We start from the raw sequence: 22036 nt of genomic DNA, 5'->3' as shown, positions 1-22036 counted from the left end.
ATTGATGTAAATAATACGGGCAGTGATTAGCTCCGCCATACTGTGGAAGTGTCGTGTTTATTATTACTCAATTCCGCTGCGATTAGATACTCTCTGACACTCAAAACAACATCGCCCCAAATTCAATAAGCAAACTGGAAAAAATGAAGGTTACTTTATAGACGTATTTTATTCGGAGTAATAGAAATGGAAATTTGTTTCAAAAGAAAACTGCAAAACTCGAGGAAAAGTTAAATACTCTAAGTAATTTAACGTTCATCTGCAAACAAATTTTAAATATTCATAGCTTGGTAAACACCTTCCTTAATATTTTAGGGTATCTGAAATTGAAAAGGAAAGCACGAATTGTAATCATATTATTTGTGCGAAATAGAAAATTTGAAGCTCCTCTGTTGAGTTTCGGATAATTTCCTTTACATTGTTATCTTGCTTTCATATATTATTTGCACTGAGTGTAACGTATTTTGATTGATAGTCTTTTGTTGGTTTCACTCTCGAACTTTTCCTCCAAATCCAAGGTTTAGTCTGCGTTGCAAGCAGTTTGACAGAACTCGCGCCGGTTCTGACACCGATAAGCCCATGCAGACACATATGTTGATGAATTTCCGAAGCGCGCTGGAAATAGTGGATTCTGTACCTTCACTTCTTCTCGTTTCCGCTCACTAAATGCTTGCTGGGCCGGTCACGGTAGCCGAGCGGTCTAAGGCATGTACTGTCTTCGCTCGCTTGGAAACCGGGATCGTGGGTTCGAATCCCACTCAGGGCATGGATGTTTAGTTTGTGTGTGTGCGTTTTTCTGTGTTTGTGTACAGGTAGATGCCTTGCGACGAGCTGATCACCCGCCCAAGGAGTCCTACCGATTGTGTAAGATCTAGAAAAACCGAAGTGAACGGAGAAGTTCATGGAGGCAGGCCTAGGAACACTGATGCTGTAGTGCCAACGGGGGAAAAAATACTTGCTGGTGGTTACGTGTGGTGTTGGAACGGTGGGAAAGGTTGTTACTAGTTAGCTTGGTATATTCTTATGTCACAGATATTTAGTTCACTTTGAGTTCATAGTTCATAATAGGACATAAATGACTTATTTTGTCAGTCACTGCAGTGACTGTTAGCGGGATGGACGACTGGTGTTCGACCCTTGGAAGGCATTTTTCTTTTTTCCACCACATCCAAAATAGCTTTGGGCCACTCCCAGCTTCCTGCACAGTGAACTGTATGCGCTCTTTCGCCGAGGGTACAGCGGAACCAAGGTTAGAGCGGACGGAGCTGACAGTCGACCATTCACCTGCATCTGGTGTTGAAGTGAAAGATACGTGAAGTGTTTATATTTACTCGCTTACTCGTATCTTCATGGAGTGATGTTTCCGCGCAAGGAGGATCTTTATGTTTATATAAGGGATATCGTACATGAAACTGTTAAATGGTTTATAACAAAGTATGGCCCACTGGTATAATAATGCCACATAGTCGTGTCTATAGACGGGGTTTGGGTTGATAATTGTAACTGATAATCATAGTTACAAGTAATTATAATGCTATCCTTAACCTACACGCTTTACAGTTCACTATAGCACACACCGTTTTCTCAGTTCATCTTCACTAGCTGTTGCCTGGTAGCGGCTTCAACATTGTAGATACTCAGCTTTCGTGTTCAACGGCTTCTGTCTTCTCTGGCTTGCAACTCCCTCGAATGTCACTCATGGCAACAACTAACTAAGTCGCTCGGTAGGTTAAATTGCTACTTGTCTTCGTCGCCAGCATAGTCATTACAGGCTTCAATCTCTTGAAACTGGAAAGCCCAACTGACTTGCGCGTAGTAAGTTTCTTTCCTCAGCGTTTTTGGATTGCTCTTAAAATCAGCTTCTCAAATACTTTGCTAATAGTGGATAAGAATCTGATTGAACATAAACTTTTGGGAAATTTTGAGTGTTCGCTGAGTTTCGGCTGAGTTGTGATTTTTACTTCCTTCCAAGGTGCCAGAGAATGGCCAAACTGAAGGCAGTGTTTGAATACATGCTTTAAATACACAAGAGGTCTTACTAAAAGATGCCGGGGCCCAGAACCGCAGGCGTTTATTAATTTAAAGGATTGTATTCCTTCTGAGATGTCACAGAGTCGGGAATTAATCGACGATAGCTGTAGCAGGGCTTCGACTTCAGACTCCAAATGTCGCCTGTGGTCACAGTCGCACAAGCGAAGCGCTCTGCGTTTTGCGGTTGTTTAGGCTTTATCGATTGGGTAAAATATGGGGCCCAAGGGACCATGAATTGCAGATGTTGCCTTTGGTCCACACCGTTTTGTGAGATATTACGCAATACACCATACTGCTTGAAGTGTGACTTTTTGCAGTCTACCAACTCTGTTTCTCATCTTTCAAGTTCTCTTCCGTACCATTCTCCCGATATTTCGATTGGCCCAGTTTACTGCAGATTTGCATGCTGGATCCCTGGTCCCTTGCCATAATTTGCTGAGCTTTCTTTTGTGAGTCAGTAAAAGAACCAAGGCAGGTGCGTATGTCGTACTTTCGATGAAGAATTGTAATTTTTTCCAGTTGATAGTCTGTATGCCAACGCTATAGAAGCTGCAAAGTCACGTGCTGCTCTGTCAGCTTCAATACAAACTAAAAACAAACTCCGTGGCCTGTAGTCCGCAAGGAAACTATACCGACCGAGCGACCGCCGCTTGCCGGCGAAGTTAGTGCCAACTTTTGGGCCTCGCCATAGCTCAAGAGGTTAGTCGCTGGCTTCCACCGCGGCGGCCCGGGTTCGATCCCGGCTCTGGTTTCCCTTGCCAATCTTCATTCCATCATTATATTCACCCGGGGCAGGCTACAATAGGCCAATCAGTGGCCGCCGTGCCGAGTGGAACCAGTTGGACNACTAAGCGAATTTAGTGCCAACTTTTGCGGATAGAGTGTGTCGCGTGGTCAGCGCAACGGAACGCCACGGCCGTTAATATCGGTTTTCTAGTTCCGGAGCCGCTATTTCCTTGAAATATCTCCTCACTTATCCTCACAAGGCTGAGTGGACCCCGTTCCAGACCCACTACTTCTCAGAAAATGTGGTTGCGCCGAGAATCGAACCCGGACCTCTGGATCTGTAGCCAGGAACTCTGACCACTTGACCACATGCGTTCCTATCAGCTTCAACAGAAGAGTGAATTTGGGCATTTGGAGATATGAGTTCAGAGGCGTGGCTTTGAAACAGCATCCAGTCTGTCAGTTTTCAAACTGGATCTAAAGCTTCCCTCGGTCTAACAGTGACCAGGAAGCTAAATATTACTGGCAGCTGATCTGAGTCCAGGTGCCAGTTAACAATGATCTCTGATATCGGACGTTCTGATGTACTACAATGTCAGGAACATTTCTGCCGTCAGGTGTGCAATGCGTACAGCACTGTGGAGCTGAAATTTGGAAGTTAGAACTAACAAATAATTCCAAGAGATTCAAGCCTGAGTGGTTTGAAACTTCACTATTCCAAACAGGGTGCTTTGTATTCAGGTCACTTGCCAGGATGGACTTATTTCTAAAACCCAATAGCCCTCTGATGTTTGTGTCACTCCACAGTCTTTGCGGAGATTTATAAACAGTTGCAAGGAAGATTTCAGTGTTTCCAGTCCATATGCGAACCCCTGTTGCTTCTACTGACAGAAGATGAGATAAATCGACGCGTGTGTGAGGGATGCCTTTGTTAACTGCAACTGCATTTCCGCATTTGTGCCCCTTGACGGCTCTCGCTGCACAGCCTCGGCACGGATCGCATAGAAAATAAAGCTTGAGACAATTCCTAGGTTTTTGCGTCGTTTTTGCCTCGCAAACTTGTTTATACACCCGTTACCTAGCAGCGGGCTATTTCTCTTGGCTCATTTATTTCGGTTATCTGGTGACATGTCACAATATTATATCTTGTACATGCATAATATAAGTAATTATGAGCACATAAGGAATTTGACGAAGATGGAGGCAGAACGTTCCGCCTAACAATATATGAGATAACACGGTATCGTAATTCTGAGGACTGCAATTTAGATCTTGTTGCAGGGAATTTTCAGAAATTAAATATAATTCGACTTGAGCCTACAGGACGTGTCTTTCCAGAACAACATTGAATTCATAACGAGTTCGAATTTATAAGATTTTTTTAATTCTGAATACATGCTTGCTACGTAGTTTTTTCTCCTTTTTTTTCCTTGGCACTACAGCCCCAGTGGGCCTAGGCCTACGTCCATGAACTTCTTTGTTCACTTCGGTTTTTCTAGATCTTACACATTTGGTAGGGCGCCTTGGGCGGGTGATCAGCTCGTCGCAAGGCCTCTACCTGTACACAAACACAGAAAAACGCACACACACAAACTAAACATGCATGCCCTGAGTGGGATTCGAACCCACGATCCCGGTTTCCAAGCGAGCGAAGACAGTACATGACTTAGATCGCTCGGCTACCGTGACCGGCTGTTACGTAGTTTACACGGGTCAAATTTTAGGCCGATGCTGAATGTAGAATAGTATGTTTCGAAGTTGTAGCTTATTTTAAAGACTTGAGGAAAGACTCGAAATATTCATTTAGAACAAGTGGTTTTGGGCCAAGTTTCGAATATGAAGCAGGATTGCTTACCGATACATAGCTAATGATTTTGAGAGATGCCCTGAAAAGGATTCAGGTATGTAAGATTTGAGGTTTTCACAGCGGTGACTATGAAGAAGGCAGTCTTCTTGGATGTGGCGCCGTTTCGATATTGTGTATGTTCAGAATTCCGACAGTTCGGAGTGAAATCCACTTATATATAGGAACAAAAAGGCAAAAATAGCCTTAAATGTGAAGAAAGACATTTTATATACCGTCAGTAGCTCCGGTGTAGTCGTGTGTGTAAGCTGACAGTATCTCAGCCCCCGGTAAGGAACCCAAAGCATAATTACCGTGCACACAAGAAGTCATAGCAGGAGCGTATCCTAAAACGATTTAAAGCTGGCCACACATTCAGGTCGTATTTATTTAAGCTGCATTATAGTATTGTCTTTGTTATTTTCACTTTTAAGTGGATCGAATGATAAGTAAGAATCAGTGTTCCGTCTAACCCTGCTTTATTAAGACTAACTTTTGTCAGAGTCAGAGTCAGAGTCAGAGTCAGAGTTACATTGCGGCTGACGGTCAGTCAGTCAATAAGTCTTGGTGTCGAGCCCTATGACTTACTGACTGACTGACCGACCGTCAGATACACAAAAGTGTTTTATATATATTCATACACATAACCATGGTAACACACAACAATGGAGAAATTTTGTTTTTACACACAACTGTAGTAACACATAACTAGAGAAATTAGGAACAGCGCATGTAGTGCAGTCTATTATTGAAAATTGTTTACTACAACTCTACCATTATATTTTAACATTAGAGAGTTGCCAACATAACATTCTTTCCATCTACGATTAGGTTTCTTCCACTTGTATAACCTATTATCATTGAAAAATAGGCATTTTTATAAAAATCCGAAACATTTTTATGTTTTCTGGGGGTGATATTTTCCATTTGTTTCAGTCACATTTGCAAAGTTGTGCACTAAAGGCATGGAACAATATTATTCATATTTTAATACCTCGACACCGAGAAGCAAGAAACCTGTTCGGAAGCAGGACCTCAATTCACAGCGTATCTGCCCCACCGGACGTGCTATTTGTAACGAATAAAGTCGTGCTTCTAGGCCTGCGCAGTGGGACTAGGATTGTTCCAGCTTCAATTGTATCTCATGCTTGTTTTTTCTCCTATATGCGAAAAAGGGAACCAGAAACTAATTTGAAAATCTAGCCCATTGTACTTGATTGTATTTTGGCCTGCTACTGCATTCAAATGAGGGTTTAAATACTCCATCAAACCACTGTAACTTTATTCTAGAAGCAATTAAGCCGTCGGTATAATGTACTGGGATTCATAGTTTGTCTCTGCTGAAACATTATAAAAGTTTAATTGTTGCTACATTAGTTACGGGGTGACGGGTTGAGAAGGGAGTTACATCCTTGGAAATTATGTAGGATGCCCATTATTCTGAAATGAGAGAGTTCAAATGTTATATCTGTACATTCAACTTTCCTCATGCACTGACTGTTTATGACGGACGTTGCTGAGGACACAACACAGTTACAGAATGCGGTGGGTAGTTCTTTTTTGTCTGCAATGGAGCCAGAAGAAAGCGTAGCATTCGCTTCTCTTGTTTATTTCTACAACGGACGTCACGACGTTCGTTACAACGGACGCATTTTGTGCGCTCCTGTGGCCCCAGCCTTAAAGTCACAAGCTTACTCAGCCAGAGGAATGAAATGTTTAGGATAGAAATGCTGGGAAGGCAGCGGGATATTGGACACGTTCTAGCCAAGAGTTATTATTATTATTGGAGTGGGTGGGTTTCCCCATGCACCGCGACTAGTAGTCTATTGTACGTCCTCATTTAATTTCTACTGTCCCCATACCCTACCGGTACTGGTGCTTTGGTATCAGCCCTACTTTGCCAGCGAGGTCGGCCCTCTTCTGGCACGTGGTACCTGATGCTTCCCCCATCTACCACAGGCATTGGAAACTACTTGGGCGGGAAATGTTTGCCTAATTTTGCTCAGAGGTCTCCTAGAGACATGAGGACCTTTTACGTGCCGTAAATCTACGACACGGGACCCACGGCTTAAAGTCCCTCCCGGAGTACTTGTTCCACGACCTCCGCCGGGTTTGAACCCGCATACCTTGAGTCATGAAGTGGGAACGTTACCCCTAGACTACGGAGGCCGCTTTAGCCAAGAGTTAATATATGGCAGGAATACGTAAATGAAGTCCAATAAAAAATTCAATCCAGCCACATAGATATTAAGATATTATTAAAAGAATTATAGAAAGGTATGTTGGAAGCTGTAGGAATACCATTTCTGAGAGTATATCAGGATACCGACTGATTTATAACAGACGTTTGATAACAAGAGAGGAGCAGAAAATCGATGATACATACTCGAGAGTTAAGGATGATCAGATGAAGTTGTCACAGAATCTAGGAAGAATGGAGCGAATAGATTTCCTAAATGACTCGCAGACTACGAACCCAGAGGCAGAAGAAACTAAGGACGCCCATACAAGAGTTTGATATAACGGTTTTGAATTTAGTAGTTCTAATGTTAAATCTTGAAATTAAAACAGACCTTTAAAGAGACTTAAGCCACTTTGCATCTTAAGCTGATGACGATAATAAATTCGTAATTTCTTACTTGAATGGAAAAGTAGCGACTCCGGTGTAGAAAACCGAAATTAACTGTCGTGGGTATTCGTTGCACTGACCACGCGACACTGTCTATCCGCTAAAGTTAGCACTAAATTTGCCGACAAGCGGCGGTCGATCGGTCGGTATAGTTCGCTTGCGGACTAAAACCACGGAGTTGGTTTTTTAGCTAATTCCATCCGTAGACGAGAGACTATTAGCATCTCAAGGGAAATCCTGCTCCAAGATTTAGGTAGTGATTAGTTAGGTACAGCTCGATAGAAAGTAAGCTACATTATATTTGATGCATTTTAAGTATTCTCAAACATACACACAGTGTCCATGAAGTGTAACCTATTGTTCCTAAACCTGAAAGTCATTAAAACAATGCCGTCGAGCTCAGCATGATCGGAGGCCTGCTATTTGTTCTTGAGTTAATTTTTTTATACTGGTAAACTAGTAGCTTTAGCATAACTGACAATTGTATAACAGAAGAGATAAAAGTAAGTAAAATAAAGGTATCCCTGTAACAGGCCGTGGAGGCCCATAGGGATGTGAAATGTTGAGGTTCCCACATTTTATAGACAGTCGACTCATAGATGGCAGTAAAGTTGTCAGCCTTACGCGCCGGCCGCTCTTTACCCCCAAGAATATTCCTGGTACTCATTTCCTTTAGAGGCTGAGTCGACCCCAAGGCCACAGTGCGGCTGGAAGGATTAGGTAAATTGAAAAAGTCCACCTCATTGGGATTCGATCCCGCAGCCTTCCTGCTTGTAGCATAGTGCCTCAGCCAACTACCCTACCGCGTGCCCCCCCCCCCAATAGAAGTGATGTTTAAGCTAAAAAAGTTACGAAGAAAATAATCTTTAGCAAAATAAATTGTCACGAATTTGAACTGGACCCGAATAAATACTTACACATATATATAAATTAGAATGAAAATTAATCAATTCTGTAGCATATAGCCTTACTCGGAACGTTTTGACAGGAGTTGTTTATCTCGGCAGAAGAATATCGAATACCATATGAATATTAATATTTGAATAGCTAGGAATAGTTCTATAATAAGACGGAATGCATACCGGTATTTTGACTTATGACTTCTTAAAAAATGTATGTTGGATTAAAATATGGCGGTACTGAAAGAAGCTGGATATACTCTGTGACTTACATGATAAATTTCACATCAAAACTAAAATACAATTTAAAAATGTTTGAAGAATACGTTACTGGGCATGTAGTACTAATTATTCGTTAAAAGTACTCAATTCGCCATAGGATTTTTTTTTCCCATGTTATGTTAGTTCCTGTTGCATCAACATACAAAAATCAAGTATGAGGTTTTACATGCGTAAGGCATTTTTATAAATACTGACAGTATAACATTACAGAAGATGTCCAGAAACACGTTTCTTATGCTCGTATGTCAAGCTTTTCAGTATGGGCACCTTCAGTCTCTGCAACTCTGTGTTAGCGAAAGGCGGAAACTGAACTGTTGACAATTACCAATAATGCCCAGATTCTTTTCTACAATTCTTCACCTGTGTGAGAGCTGTTGCGACAGAGCGAACTTTCAATTGCACAGTTAAGGTCGGGAGATTGCGGTGGTCAAGACCGATCAGGACCAGTCACACTGCAACCGTTAGAACGCAGGTCTGCGCATGTGCTGACATGTTTGTAAAGCGTGTTACGCAGAGGGGCATGTATTGCGTTGTTGGAAACGTGTTTGGGCCGTGTCACATGAAATTTTCAGTGACTGGGATTACATACTTACGGTGCAGCTACAGGTGGTTGGGTAGACCCCGTTGCGGTAACATTTCGAAGCACTGGACCAACAATGCGTGCAGGCAGAACACACAGGCTGAAGGTTCCGACATTAAAACATTTTTCCTTTTGGCCGCGCCATAGCTCAAGCGGTTAGTCGTTGGCTTCCCACCGCCGCAGCCCGGGTTCGATCCCGAGTCTGGTCCATGGGTTTTGTGGTGGACAAAGTGGCTCTGGGGCAGGCTTTCTCCGAGTACTTCGGTTTCCCCTGCCAATCTTCGTTTCACCAGTTGCTCCACAATCACCCTCACCTATCATCTGGGGCTCGTACAATAGGCCAGAAGTGGCCGCAGTACAAGGGACTTAGTCCCACCCCACTAGCAATAAAATAACATTTCTTCCTAAGAATATCCGTAGATACCTGTGTTTTTTTTTTTTTAGATTTCCCGTAATTTATTAGTATGAATATTTATGGAAACTTCATGCTATTACCATTCCGTTTGTAGTTGAAGACCCTGTATTTTGCGTTTATTGTTGGTTTTATGGTTTTATTACTGTACAGTTGAGCTGCAGGTAGAAGACCTTTGAAAGCAGTTTTCGTGCTTTGAGTAAAGTGCGGTCCGAACAGTAAAGTGTCAGATTCAATGCGGCCCATGAATGCATCAAGCCATGGTAGCTGTAGCTAACGTTTTCAAGATATGAACAATTCAGACAATGGTAAATGAGAACGTTTAGAGAGTGACGCTTGCCATTTCAGCTGGATTATTTAGTTTCGCGCTTCATGAGTTTGGAGTTTAAAGCCTGAGCTAAAGTGATTTCATTATTCGAACGTGCATTCATATACAAGATTCAGACGTTCCTCCTGTTAATTCGGGCCGATCCATAACACTTAAGTTCGCTTCAGGCTGAGGTGTTTACAAAACTCAATATATTTACGATGATATTTGTATATTATATTCGTAGATAGATTGAACGACCTGGATACTGAAAGTAAGTGAAATCAACAAATTTCTGTTTTTTGAGAGAAAATTCTAAGAAAAAATTTACCCAAGTGAAGAAAATGATAGGTAGCGAATTAAAACAAATCAATAATTAAATCAGTTAATCAGCTATACAAATATAATCAATTTATGTGTGCAGAAAGACTCTCATGGCTTGGCCACGTAGAGCGAATGCCAGGCAACAGATCAGTTAGAAACCTGTGCTCATGGAAGCCACTAAGTACAAGCTCAGTGTGTAGACCGAAAGACGATGGAGGTGCTACAGTTCTCCGTGGACGCTATAACCCTCTTTAATCATTTTGGAAGGGCGACTGGTTTATTGGCGAGATCGATTTATTAGCATGTTACGACTTGTTTTTTGTATCTGGACAGTAAACAACTGCCTTATTTTTGTTTACATGCAGTTGGGATGACTGGAAGGGGACAAATTCACAAATGGAAGCAAGTCTGTAGTTTTCCAAAGATATGAATTTTGTTTTAACATGTGTTTCTTCCATGAAGTGTCTTCGGACGGGTGTAGCTGGACTTTAAACTAAAGTCAGTAACCTCTCACACATGTGAGGTTCTGAGTTCTATATCTTGGGAGCTGTTTTATTCTCAAGGGTCTGTATGCGATTGGCTTGCGCTGATTGCATGATGAATTTAGCTAGTTAAAATCAGCCAGTGGAAATGAATTCTTGTCTGGGAGAGAGACCGTCGATTCAAATCCTTCTTGGGGATGGAGCGACGCTCCAGCAGGATACCAGTCTTCAAAAAGCTTGGCGTTTTGAATTGATCGGAGGCAGACGTCATTGGTCTGCGCTCCTATGTTTCTCTAAATTCATCAGTCCATCACTTTGAATCGTTAAAATTTCATAACAGAGAAGGTCATATTACTACGTGCTTGCAAATGAAGTTATAATATTTTGCTTCGGAATAAATAGTTTGTGGACAGTGGCAGTTGTGTCGTTGATTTCGAGGAGTGGACTGGCTTCAAGTGTACAGTGTCCGGTTGCCTCAGTTATTACCGTGACACGATCCTGATAGGAGTCAAGTGGTTCTCTGAAGAAAGTACAAAGAAAGAAGAAAGGGGCGGTTACGGAGGAAGATGTTAAAGCTGACATTAAGAAGATGAAGGCACCAAATTGGAAGATAACAGTTCAGGACAGGACCAAGTGGAAAGGTGTGATTGAGAAGACCAAAACTCTACGTGAGTTGTAGCGTCAAAATAGAAGAGGAGGAAGAGGAAGAAGAAGAAGAAGAAGAAGAAAGGGAAGGGAGATAATTTGAGCGATAATGTATCAGTTGCAAAATTATGTAACGTCAAATGACAGATTGATTGCATGTGGCGAAGTAGAAACGATGGGGTAACTAGAGGCGCTTGGAGCATTCTTTAAAGACAGGGTATAGCGGCCCTAAGTCTGTTTAACTGACAGTGATGTACATATATTAAACAGACCCTTGTGATCCTCTTACTTCATGAATAATTTAGCCCACTTTCCTTATTTGAAAATATTAAAGTAAACGTGTACTGTCACCTGGGAGCCGGGATAGCGCAGTCGGTATAGCGACTGACTACGGGCTGGACGACCGAGAGTTAAAGAGTTCGAGTCCCGGTAGGAGCAAGAAGTTTCTCTCCTCCATATCGTCTAGACGGGTTCTGGGGACCATATAGCCTCTTATCAAGTGGGGGTAACGGAGACTTGTTCAACGGGGTAAAGCGGCCGGAGCGTGAAGCTTACCACTCACCTCCAACTACGCCGAGTTCAAGAAAACTTAGATCTATACATCCACTTCCCAATACGCCTTCATGGCGTAGTGCTTAATTAGTTAAGCACAGGGACAGCTTTATGATGTCACTTTGCTGTCTGCGAATCTGTACATGTATCCCGAATAACAAATTTTGAAGGCCTAAAACGATCTTTATGAAACTTAAAATGTATATCATGCCACCTGAGGTAATCTGAACGGTATATTCATAAATCATCCCCCTCAGGAATACAAACACTGCAGCCCCTCAAATTGTTCAAGTAATATCCTTAATATTACTTGATGATCAGATCCGATAGTCATGAAATTTAGTATCTGAGGCCATCTGAGCGCTGTGCTTCATAAATCCAGACCATCAGTAATAACAGCGTCTCAGATTGTATTGTTTTGACATACTGAATATGCCGAAATATTTTCTACTTGTCATATCAGCCACCCAGATTGTAGTGAAAAGAAAGTAGGTGATTAGTTCTTCTCAGAACTTCTTGTTTAAATCCTCAATTACAAGCCCACACAGAGCTCTCTAAGCACTAATGTTCTCTACTTTAATAACAGTTCAACCCTGATTTTGTTTGTGAGTACCCCTAACAGTCTGATAGAGACATACAGTTCTTATTAAATAGTTTCATTCGGTTAAGAAATGGGCCTCTTAAGGTGAGTTTTCTTTATGTTGGTGTCACTTTCGAAACTCGAATCGGGTAGACCTAAATTATCGAGGGATTCCAACTCACTCATTAATTTATGTAATAACGGATCTGCCACAAACGGACCTTGCTACTAAAACAGAATTTAAACATAAATCGTTCTAGTCAGTTTATACACACAGCTGTTGCTCATGGGAATCCAAAATCGTTTTTGCATGATTCAAGTGTACCTTAAACTTAATGCTTTATTGTGTTGTGAACAAAACAAATGCTGCACACTGTAGCGGATTGTCGTAGGGACCCAGAATAGTTAAAAAGAAAAGGTCAATTAGGAACTAAACGGTGGGTCAAAATGCGAGGAAGCGTCAATAAATAGGTTACAAATGGACATAGAACGTAAAGCATATGATATTCGAACCGGGAAAAACATTTATTTCTCGACATATCTTCCACCAAAATTGATACACTTGTCCCATCGCTTTACCAATGCGTCGAAACCCTCAAAATAGAGACTGTTGTCTCAGCCATGTCTCAGCCACTTCCTCACCTTCGTTTCAACCTGTTCATCATCTACGAAACTCTTGCCACTAAGGTTTTCTTTTAGTGAACGAAACATGTGGAAGTCAATTGAGGCCAAGTTCGGTCTGTAAGGGGGCTGTTTAAGAGTTCGCACTGCAGTTCTTGAATTCTCTCTTGGGTTGCTTGGGCTGCATGGGGTCTGGAATTCTCATGATGAAGCAGCGCCCCTCTTACCGACTGGTCTGGAAGTTTTCTGCGAATTGCATCCCTAAGCTTCAATAGAACTTCATAGTACGATGCAGAATTCACATTTTCACCACACTTCTGAAAATGGGATAACAGTACTCCCTTAGAATCCCAAACGCGGTAAGCATAACCTTCCCAGATAATTGCGTAACCTTGAACTTTTGGTTGAAAGTGAACTCGGATGTTTCCATTGCACTGAAGCGCGCTTTGATTCGGGTTGGTAGTGATGCACCCATGGTTCTTCCTCAGTATCAGTCATGTTAAGCAGACTCGTATCATCTTCATCTGCATACCGTAAGAGACGTTGCAAGGACAGGCCCATTTGGTTTATTTTTCCTCGATCCTTCAGTTCTCTGGGCACTGACCCTGCGCACAGTTCCCGGAACTTCAAACGATCACGCATTATGCTGTATGCTAAACCATGCGAGCACTCTAGTGCAGTTGCTACACTGGCTGTCGTTGTCCTCCTGTCGGCTCGAATCAAGTCTTCCATCCGCTGCACAGTTCCTTCTGTCGCAGTCTCAACAGAGCGACCTGGTCGGGCATTATCTGCGACTTTCTAAAGTTCTTGAGAGGATTTCTCAATCCAGTTGTGAGCCGCTGTACGCGACAAACACTGCCCACCGTAAACAGAAAACATCTTTTCACGAGAGAAACAGAAATACGCTCTTCGGTAGTATACACCTCAAGCACGGTCGTCATATTTGCTACCAAAACCAGCCCCTGAACATGCACATGTGCGTCTACTATCAAGATTATCATGAAGCTGGGCTGCACTGCTTCCTAGTGATACGCATAGAAAACCTATTACGTCTATTAGAGCGGTTTTACTTCCACTTCTAATCTATTTACTGACTCTCCCTCGCGCACGCTCTTAATAATGCAGGAACACTGGAACTGCAGTTTATGGTTCCTCTCTAGACTTAAATGTATGTTGTGTGCTGTATGTGTGGAGACCTCGCTATGGTCCGAACCCCGTAAAAGGGATCATACAGATTGTCTCTGAGTTTGAATGTCAGTCCCGAAATAGCTAACTAAATTCATATAAGAGGAATGTATGAAGATAGTAGAGAACACATAGATAGAAGGATTGAAAGATAGATAACTGAAGTGAAATAAATAAGGGCGAAAGAAAGAAGGAATGAAAGAGCTAGAGACCAAGAAGAAAACTTGCGGGCTAGTATGAACAAAGGAAAGCAGTTTCAGTCAGGGATTGAAACTGGCATGAAGCTATAAATAGGAGGGAAGAAGGTTGTGTAAATTGGGTTCTATTTCATGTCGTTGATTGGTGAAAGTATTTATCATCCTCGCGAGCAGGATATAGTAAGTAGGACCCAATTTTAGAAGCATTCCCACGGCTGGGTTCTATCTGTGTGGCCAACCTGACAAGACCGGCCACTCTCCTAAACAGTTTGTCCTGTTACGAAACAAAGACAAGTGATCTGTTGAATGTTTAGGTCATAAATAGACCCATGCTACATGCCGTTTGGAAGTGTCTCTCAACTGTCAGAGCCAGCTGCTCCCAGCCAGCAAGAATTTACAGTACCTACACGTAACTTTCATCTCTCTTCATCACTGAGGGTGGCAGAAGGCGATGTATGAGCACGCGTTCCACGGCTTTACAGCTGAAAATATCGAAGTCATCATTCTCTTCAATGGCTTTTCCATCCTTTTCAGGACCCAGGCCTCTTATTCGGTTCCGTAATAATTTTCAAAGACGGTGGGACTCCTTGGAAGGGTGATCAGCCCGTCCCTAGGCCTCTACTTAAACACAGGACAAGCGGCCTCCGTAGTCTAGAGGTAACGTTCCCACTTCATGACTCGTAGTACGCGGGTTCAAATACCCGGCGGAGGTCGTCGAATTTTTAAGGGCGGAAAAATTCAGGGAACAAGTCCTCCGGGAGGGACTTTAAGCCGTGGGTCCCGTGTCGTTGCTTTACGGCACGTAAAAGAACCTCATATCTCCAAAGGAGGTCACTGAGCCAAATTAACGGACGTTTCCCGCCCAACAGCAGTCTCTAATACCTCTGGTAGATGGGGGAAGCATTATAGATACCTCTCAGCTAGTAGAGCCGGTCTCGCTGGCTGGGCGGGACTGATGGTAAGCACCAGTACCGGTAGGATATAGAGACTGGTATAAATCATAGAGGGAAGCACAATGGACCAATACAGGTCTCAGTGCATGGGAAAACCCACCCTCTCACAATAACTAACTAACTAAACACAGGACAACACAAACAGAATAAAAGCAGCTGTTTCTGTCTTCAGATGAAAGGATGATTGCTAATATTATGTAAATAAAAAATGAAAGGATTAGGAGCGCCTATTCCGTTCCGTTAGAAGCAGCCAAAGTCAATCTCTGGACAGGAATTTTAGTAATCGCATGTGTTATACACTATCGTCAGAAACTTGAGGAATCTACTGCAATAATCCAAACCAAATAAAAATATTGGAGACTCACAAAATATTGACATAAACCAAAATTAACTTTGTATAGAACAACCCTCAGTGCCTAATACATGCAAGGATAGAGACATTCAGCCAAAACCGCATGCGAGGAACGTATAAGGCAAAAGTTTACTAACACCGATTCCTCCTTACCCTGTGACTAATTCAGCAAATGAATTTCAAAATGTTTCAACACACCGGCTTCTTATCGAACTGGAACTCGACATCGTTGCTGCTACGAGCAGGCCAGTTGAAGGACAATATCAGGCCAAAGACATTTGTACCGATATTCACAGTTTCAGTCCCGAGAAATAATTTAGCGAATATATTTTACAGTGTTTTGCAGACTTCGGATCAATACCCCCTCTATCAACTCATATCGACGCCGCTACCAAAACTGGACCCGTATGTTACGAAGACTTGGCTGCGACACTCGGTCGTAAGCAAATCCACCTGTGACACCAATAGGCTAGGAAACAAACCCCAAATTTAACGCCTTTGTCACGAACATGAGTTCATACAACTTAGCCTAAATCTGTATCATTCACTCACTCATGGATCCGAGCCCTTCTTGAGAATTTTATTGTATCCCCACCCCTGCGACACAGTTATTATGGAGCAAAAGGGGGGGGGAGGCCGGCAACCCAATGCTTATAATAATCCCAACACTGTCACCAGTTTTATTGTCCCGCCCAGTTGCGACACACAGATTTTTATTATATCTCGCCGCTGCCAACCAGCTCTGTTGTGGCACCCGACTTCCACCCTCAAAATTTAAAATATCCCACATAACGTCCGCCAGTTTTGTTGTGGCGAAAACGCCATCCACCATGGGAACCCCCAAAATTCTTATTTTATCCCACGCGTAACCCCAAAACGCTATCACCAGTTTTGGAACTCCCAAAGTTTTCCACCAAGAACTTCCCAGCATTTGATGGAACCCGAAGATTCATTACTGTGTTCACTGGTTCCTATTCTGAGCCAGATCAATCCAATCCATACCATCCCATCCTCTCTCTCTACGATGCATTTTAATATTGTTCACCCACCTACGTCTTAGTCTTCTTAGTGGTCTCTTTCCTTCTGGCTTTCCCACCAATATCCTATATGCATTCCTCTTCCCACCCGTTCGTGCTACATGCCCGCCCCCATCTCATCCTCCTTGACTTTATCATTCTAATTATACTTGGAGAAGAGTACAAGTTATGGAGCTCCTCATTATGCCTAACTACCTGTATTTTTTTCCGTGGCACTACAGCCCCAGTGGGCCTAGGCTTACCTCCATGAACTTCTCCGTTCACTTTGGTTTTTCTAGATGTTACACATTCGGTAGGGCTCCTGACTACCTGTATACTAACTGAGTCGCTACGCGAAAGTACTTACTCTACAAAATTTAATGCGGAGGGCCAAAAATCAAAGCCAAATAGCATGAAGGGATACATAAAACGTTTCATATTCGCAAGCTGTAAGTTTCCATTGCATTCTCATGCGGATTGTAGCACTAATTCGATAGAAGCCATGATGCAATGTACATGGCGTTTATTGTTCTTTCAATGGGCGCACGCTAGAGTAATGAGATCTTATACGGCTGGAGGCATAGTTATACCCTCCTTAATTAGGCTGTTTCGAGTTATTTCACAGTGACTTGTAGCTGCAGCCGAGGAGACATTTCTCATGCTTAAAAATCTGATTTTAGGAAGAGCTCAGTGTTCTGGGGTATAAGGCCGTGTTAGTCCTTTGAAAGTCAACCGATATTTCCGAGGAATATTTGGCCTCCGAAACGTCGGTTAACTATTTGGGAACGACTATAACAAATGTAAACTTGATTCAGGAGGAAATTAAGAGGAGATTGAACTCGGGTAATGCTTGCTACCATTCAGTCGAGAACCTTTTGTCTTCTCATCAGCTGTCCAGAAACATAAAAATTAGATTGTACAAAACTATAATTTTGCCTGTGGTTCTGTATGGATGTGAAACTTGGTCTCTGACATTAAGGGATGAACATAGACTGAGGGTGTTTGAGAACAGGGTGTTGAGGATAATATTTGGACCAAAGAGGGATGATGTGACAGGAGGTTGGAGAAAACTGCATAATGAGGAGTTTCATAACTTCTACTCTTCTCCATGTATAATTAGAATGATGAAGTCAAGGAGGATGAGGTGGACAGGGCATGCTGCACGAAGGAGGAGAAGAGGATTGTATTTAGATTATTGGTGGGAAAGCCAGAAGTAAAGAGACCTCTGGGAAGACCAAGGCGTAGGTGGGTGGACAATATTAAAATGGATCGTATAGTTATAGAATGGGATGGTATGGATTGGATTGATCTGGCTTAGGATAGGGACTAGTGGAGGGCTCATGTGAACACGGTAATGGGCCTTAGGGTTCAATAAAATGCTGGGAAATTCTTGAGTAGTTGCAGATTTGGCTTCTCCTCAAGAAGGGATCAGCTCCATAAGCGAGTGAGTGAGTGAAGATCGAAAAAAAAGAACAGAGGTTATATAATCACCGTTTCGAACGTTACAGGCGTGATGAGGACGAGACATGCAGTAGAGTGCAGTGCTGCTTTTGAACTGTAAGCTCCGATAGGCATACAGTAAAGCAATTGCTGCGTAGCGGCAGACTTAAAACTAGTCACAAGTCATACATTCGATGAGCACTACATATTTGAACCCTTGAAGTCAAAACCGTTAACCGTGATTCTTACAGAAAGAGATCCCTGTTATAATATGTGAAATAGAAGGTGACTGTACAGAGAATTTTTGTGGTAACTAAAGTGGACGGTAGACAAAGCTGTATGTGTTGATATAGCTGACTTTGGGTGGGGGGGGGGCAGTTCTGATCTGTAGTTAAGTTTTCCATTCATAAACTTTCCATTGATTTATTCTCACACATTATAGCCCCTTAGGTATACTTCTGGGAGCACGCGGTGGCGTATTTGTTTGAGGCACTATGCTACAAGTCGGAAGGTCGCGGTTTCCATTCCCGGTGAGGTCTTTGGATTTGTTTTCAATTTACCTAATCCTTCCAGCCGCACTATGGCACTGGGGGTTGGCTTACCCTCTTAACAGAAATGAGTATCAGGAATCTTCCTGAGGGGGTAAAGGGCGGCCGGCGTGTGAGGCTGCCAAATTTACCGCCATCTGTGAGCCGATTGTCTAGAACATGCGGGAGCCTCGACGTCTCACAAGCCTATGGGCCTTCACGGGCTGTTACAGGGATTGGCTTACCTTTTCCTATCTTACCTTACAGTGGACTGGAAGCAAGAGGCTCAGGGCAGGGTTCAGTTGCATACCCTTTTGAACACGGTAATGAAGTTTCGCATTCCACATAATAAGGTAATATTTCATGAGCCGAGTCAGTAGCAGCTTTTAAGATGTCAATGAATTTACGTTGCTGCAGAGTTTGCAGTAAACTGCTAGGCAGCTTGTACAGAATATGACTTCTTTATAACGTCTTCTTATTCTGAACATCTGAGTGCCTTCACGACGTCAAGAATCACGTCATCCAGAAGCGTTTCTGCTTCATGTAACTTCAAAGCGGAGAAACTGTTATCTGAGATCACGTCATGTGCCGTACAACAAAATGTATCTACCCCCCAACTTTTGTAGAAGGATTGACATGGATCTGCTAGACATATGCAAAAAAGACTCCCTTGTTCAGGAAGGGACTGGGAATGTCGAATTAAATACTTGTAGCACTAAGGTAGAAAATCAATGGAATCTCCAGTTCTGTCATGCTCTGTGAGTAATACGAGTAATAATAATGCATGCCATGAAATTCCTAGAACATAGATTAAACTGTTTAATAGTTTCCAGAAGACGCTTAAGATAAAGGGACATTTCTAATTAAATATAACGGAATTTGGAATGAATTGTTATATATGCCAAATCAGCACAAGAAGTTCAGCCAGCGTACAGGCTGTAAAAGAATCTTGCACTGCAAGAAGTGTTGTGAATATAAGGCAAAGCTGTCCTTTGCTCAATTAAACAGCACTCAAGAAAATGTATGGGAAAATGGAAAAATAGTCCCACTCATTCTTAACCTCTGCAATGGATAGAGGTGAGTGGTCATCTCTACGTCCCGGCCTATTTGACTGGGGGATAGAATCCACTGTACCAACTGGCTGCGAGGCTGAATGGGCCCCATAGTTGGTCTGCACATCATGGTGAAGAGAGAAATGTCGGCCCTCGCCAGAAATTGGACCTGTTTTCTTATAGAATGTGTCAAGCATTGGCATGTTTGTTTCCGAAGACAGAATTAACTCTCCGGGTAATTAATTCGTGACTCTTCATATCTTTATAACAATGACTGATTCATTTTACGAATATAGTATTGGACTATGAACGAACAGTTTGGATCAAGCGGTTCGAATCTCGACTGGGACACCGATTTTACTGAAAGTTTGCGTTTTTTCCCTCAGTTCTTCAGGCAGTTACAAGAATTGTATCTGAAACTAGGCCACAACTACCTTCCTGCCACAGCCTTTTCAGTTCATTAACCTCTGGCATTTTAGCACTAACTAGGCAATAGCTGTTTCTTGGAAACGGCTTCTACCGAGGGAGTTTCTCAGCTTCCCACACTCAGGTCCACTTGTCACAGCCGCCCTTACAGAAAACTTGTCAACTGACAACTCAACTAGCCTGGTCCCAGGCTGACAGCCACTTCACCTCCTAGTCTTTTCTTCACAGCGTGACTTTCAACTCATAACTGGCAACCGAACCCTCACACTCACCATCCGGCTGCTTCACTTCATTCCACTCAGCTGAAATACTAACAAATCTGCAGCTCGACTGGTGTCCTCTTTATATAATCTTCGGGGCGGACCCAACAGAAAAACCACCTCCAATAATCTTCTATTGTCGTCATAGGCGGTTGCCTAGCGACAGACTGGATATCGTTTCCGCGGGAACGTGTTTACTGAGCCTTTGATTAGAAAGGGTGTTTCATTATCCGCATATTGTATAGAAATGGCTGTACTCTTTGTTCTTTTCGAGGCATCTGCCCAGCAACGGGTATGTGCGCCACAATATATAACATTCCGACTGTTGGCTCTACTGCCCTCTTGAAATCACTGGTTGCCATAGTGACAGACTTATCGCAGTTCTGTTTGTATTTTAAAAATGACGGCAGTTCTTGCCAGCAAGGCTGGATGAAGTAGAGACAAATCCAGAAATTACGTTTCAACTTACATCAAATACATTACAGGCAATAGAAAATGTAGTGCATAATACGCTCATAATAATTATTTAGTTTGCTAACTCTGTGGACCAAAATATCCCTAGAATTTTATAGTCATTCAGCTTTCTCGTAACCCGTGTGTTTATTAACATGTTCTGAAAAGCCCGTCACTGAATTCCATCCTGAATGGATTGGATGTAGCCCAAACCTTCATATTGTTACGTGTAGGGTTGTGGCGTGAATAATAATAATGGGGTCTGGATTAGATGAATAGATCTGTTGGGCATTCACAAGTCGCAACCATAAATAATTATAACACTCTAAAGCTTACTGTTAGTTAGTTAGTTAGTTAGTTAGTTAGTTAGTTAGTTATTTAGAGAGGGTGGGTTTCCCCATGCACCGCGACCAGTTTGATCTATTGTTCTTCCCTCTATGATATTCTACCAGTCTCTTTACCCTACCGATAAATGGTGCGTACCATCAGTCCCGCCGAGCAAGCGAGTTCGGCCACTTGCTTAGCGGTGTCTGTAATGCTTCCCCCATCTATCAGAGGCCTTAGAGACTATTGTTGGGCGGGAAACGTCCTGGAATTTGGCTCAGTGATCCCCTTTGGGGATATGAGGTTCTTTTACGTGCCGTAAAGTTACGACACGGGACACACAGCTTAAAAGTCCCTCCCGGAGGACATGTTCCCTGAATTTTTCCGCCCTTAAAAATTGACCTCCGCCGGGTATTTGAACCCGCATACTACGAGTCATGAGGTGGGAACGTTACCTCTAGACTACGGAGGCCGCTTAAGCTTACTGTTAACTATAACACATAAATAAAGTCTTCAACATCTGTTTGCTTAGTCGTTGCTTGGTAACGAATCTGAACTGCTTAACACTCCAACTATTGAACTGCCTTCTGAGTTTTTGACTGCCTTGAACGACGTCTGCCTGACGAATCTTAGTCTGAGTCTCATGTTACGACCGACGGTCAGTCGGTCAGGCGGTCAGTCGGCCAGTCTATCTTGGAATAAACCACCCATCTGGGGCTTACGACCAGATTTTTATTACTGTCAGACAGCTGTGAGTTTGTTGATGTGAAGCACTCTCTCTGACGAGAGGACGGATCTGTCGTTTACAATTGATGTTGGCCCTCGCCCACTCAGTCATTCTCAGGTCAAGAGTCCCGCGGGACTCGTGACCATGTTTTACTGTCTCAGATTCGAGACTTCCTTTTCGTCGCTTCCTACGACTCACAGGGCTACGGTGG

The 22036-nt window shown here is 42.8% G+C and overlaps 2 protein-coding genes across 2 annotated transcripts in view; both read right to left on the bottom strand.

The window, feature by feature from the left end:
- Window positions 1–22036, bottom strand: part of LOC111866025 (allatostatin-A receptor) — a 421775-nt gene that overhangs the window by 88938 nt on the left and 310801 nt on the right. The window lies entirely within an intron of this gene.
- LOC111866029 lies at window positions 13256–13645 on the bottom strand. Its single transcript, XM_023854522.1, has one exon. It carries the CDS (start codon window positions 13643–13645, stop codon window positions 13256–13258), a length of 390 nt encoding a protein of 129 aa, XP_023710290.1.

The sequence above is a fragment of the Cryptotermes secundus genome, unplaced genomic scaffold (genome assembly GCF_002891405.2).
Source record: "Cryptotermes secundus unplaced genomic scaffold, Csec_1.0 scaffold135, whole genome shotgun sequence".
Classification (NCBI taxonomy): domain Eukaryota; kingdom Metazoa; phylum Arthropoda; class Insecta; order Blattodea; family Kalotermitidae; genus Cryptotermes; species Cryptotermes secundus.
This window is presented reverse-complemented; position numbering and strand designations above follow the sequence as displayed.

Bases quoted from the DNA above. Each gene is read 5' to 3' on its own strand.
- LOC111866029 (XM_023854522.1), bottom strand. From the start codon at position 13,645: ATGGAAGACTTGATTCGAGCCGACAGGAGGACAACGACAGCCAGTGTA.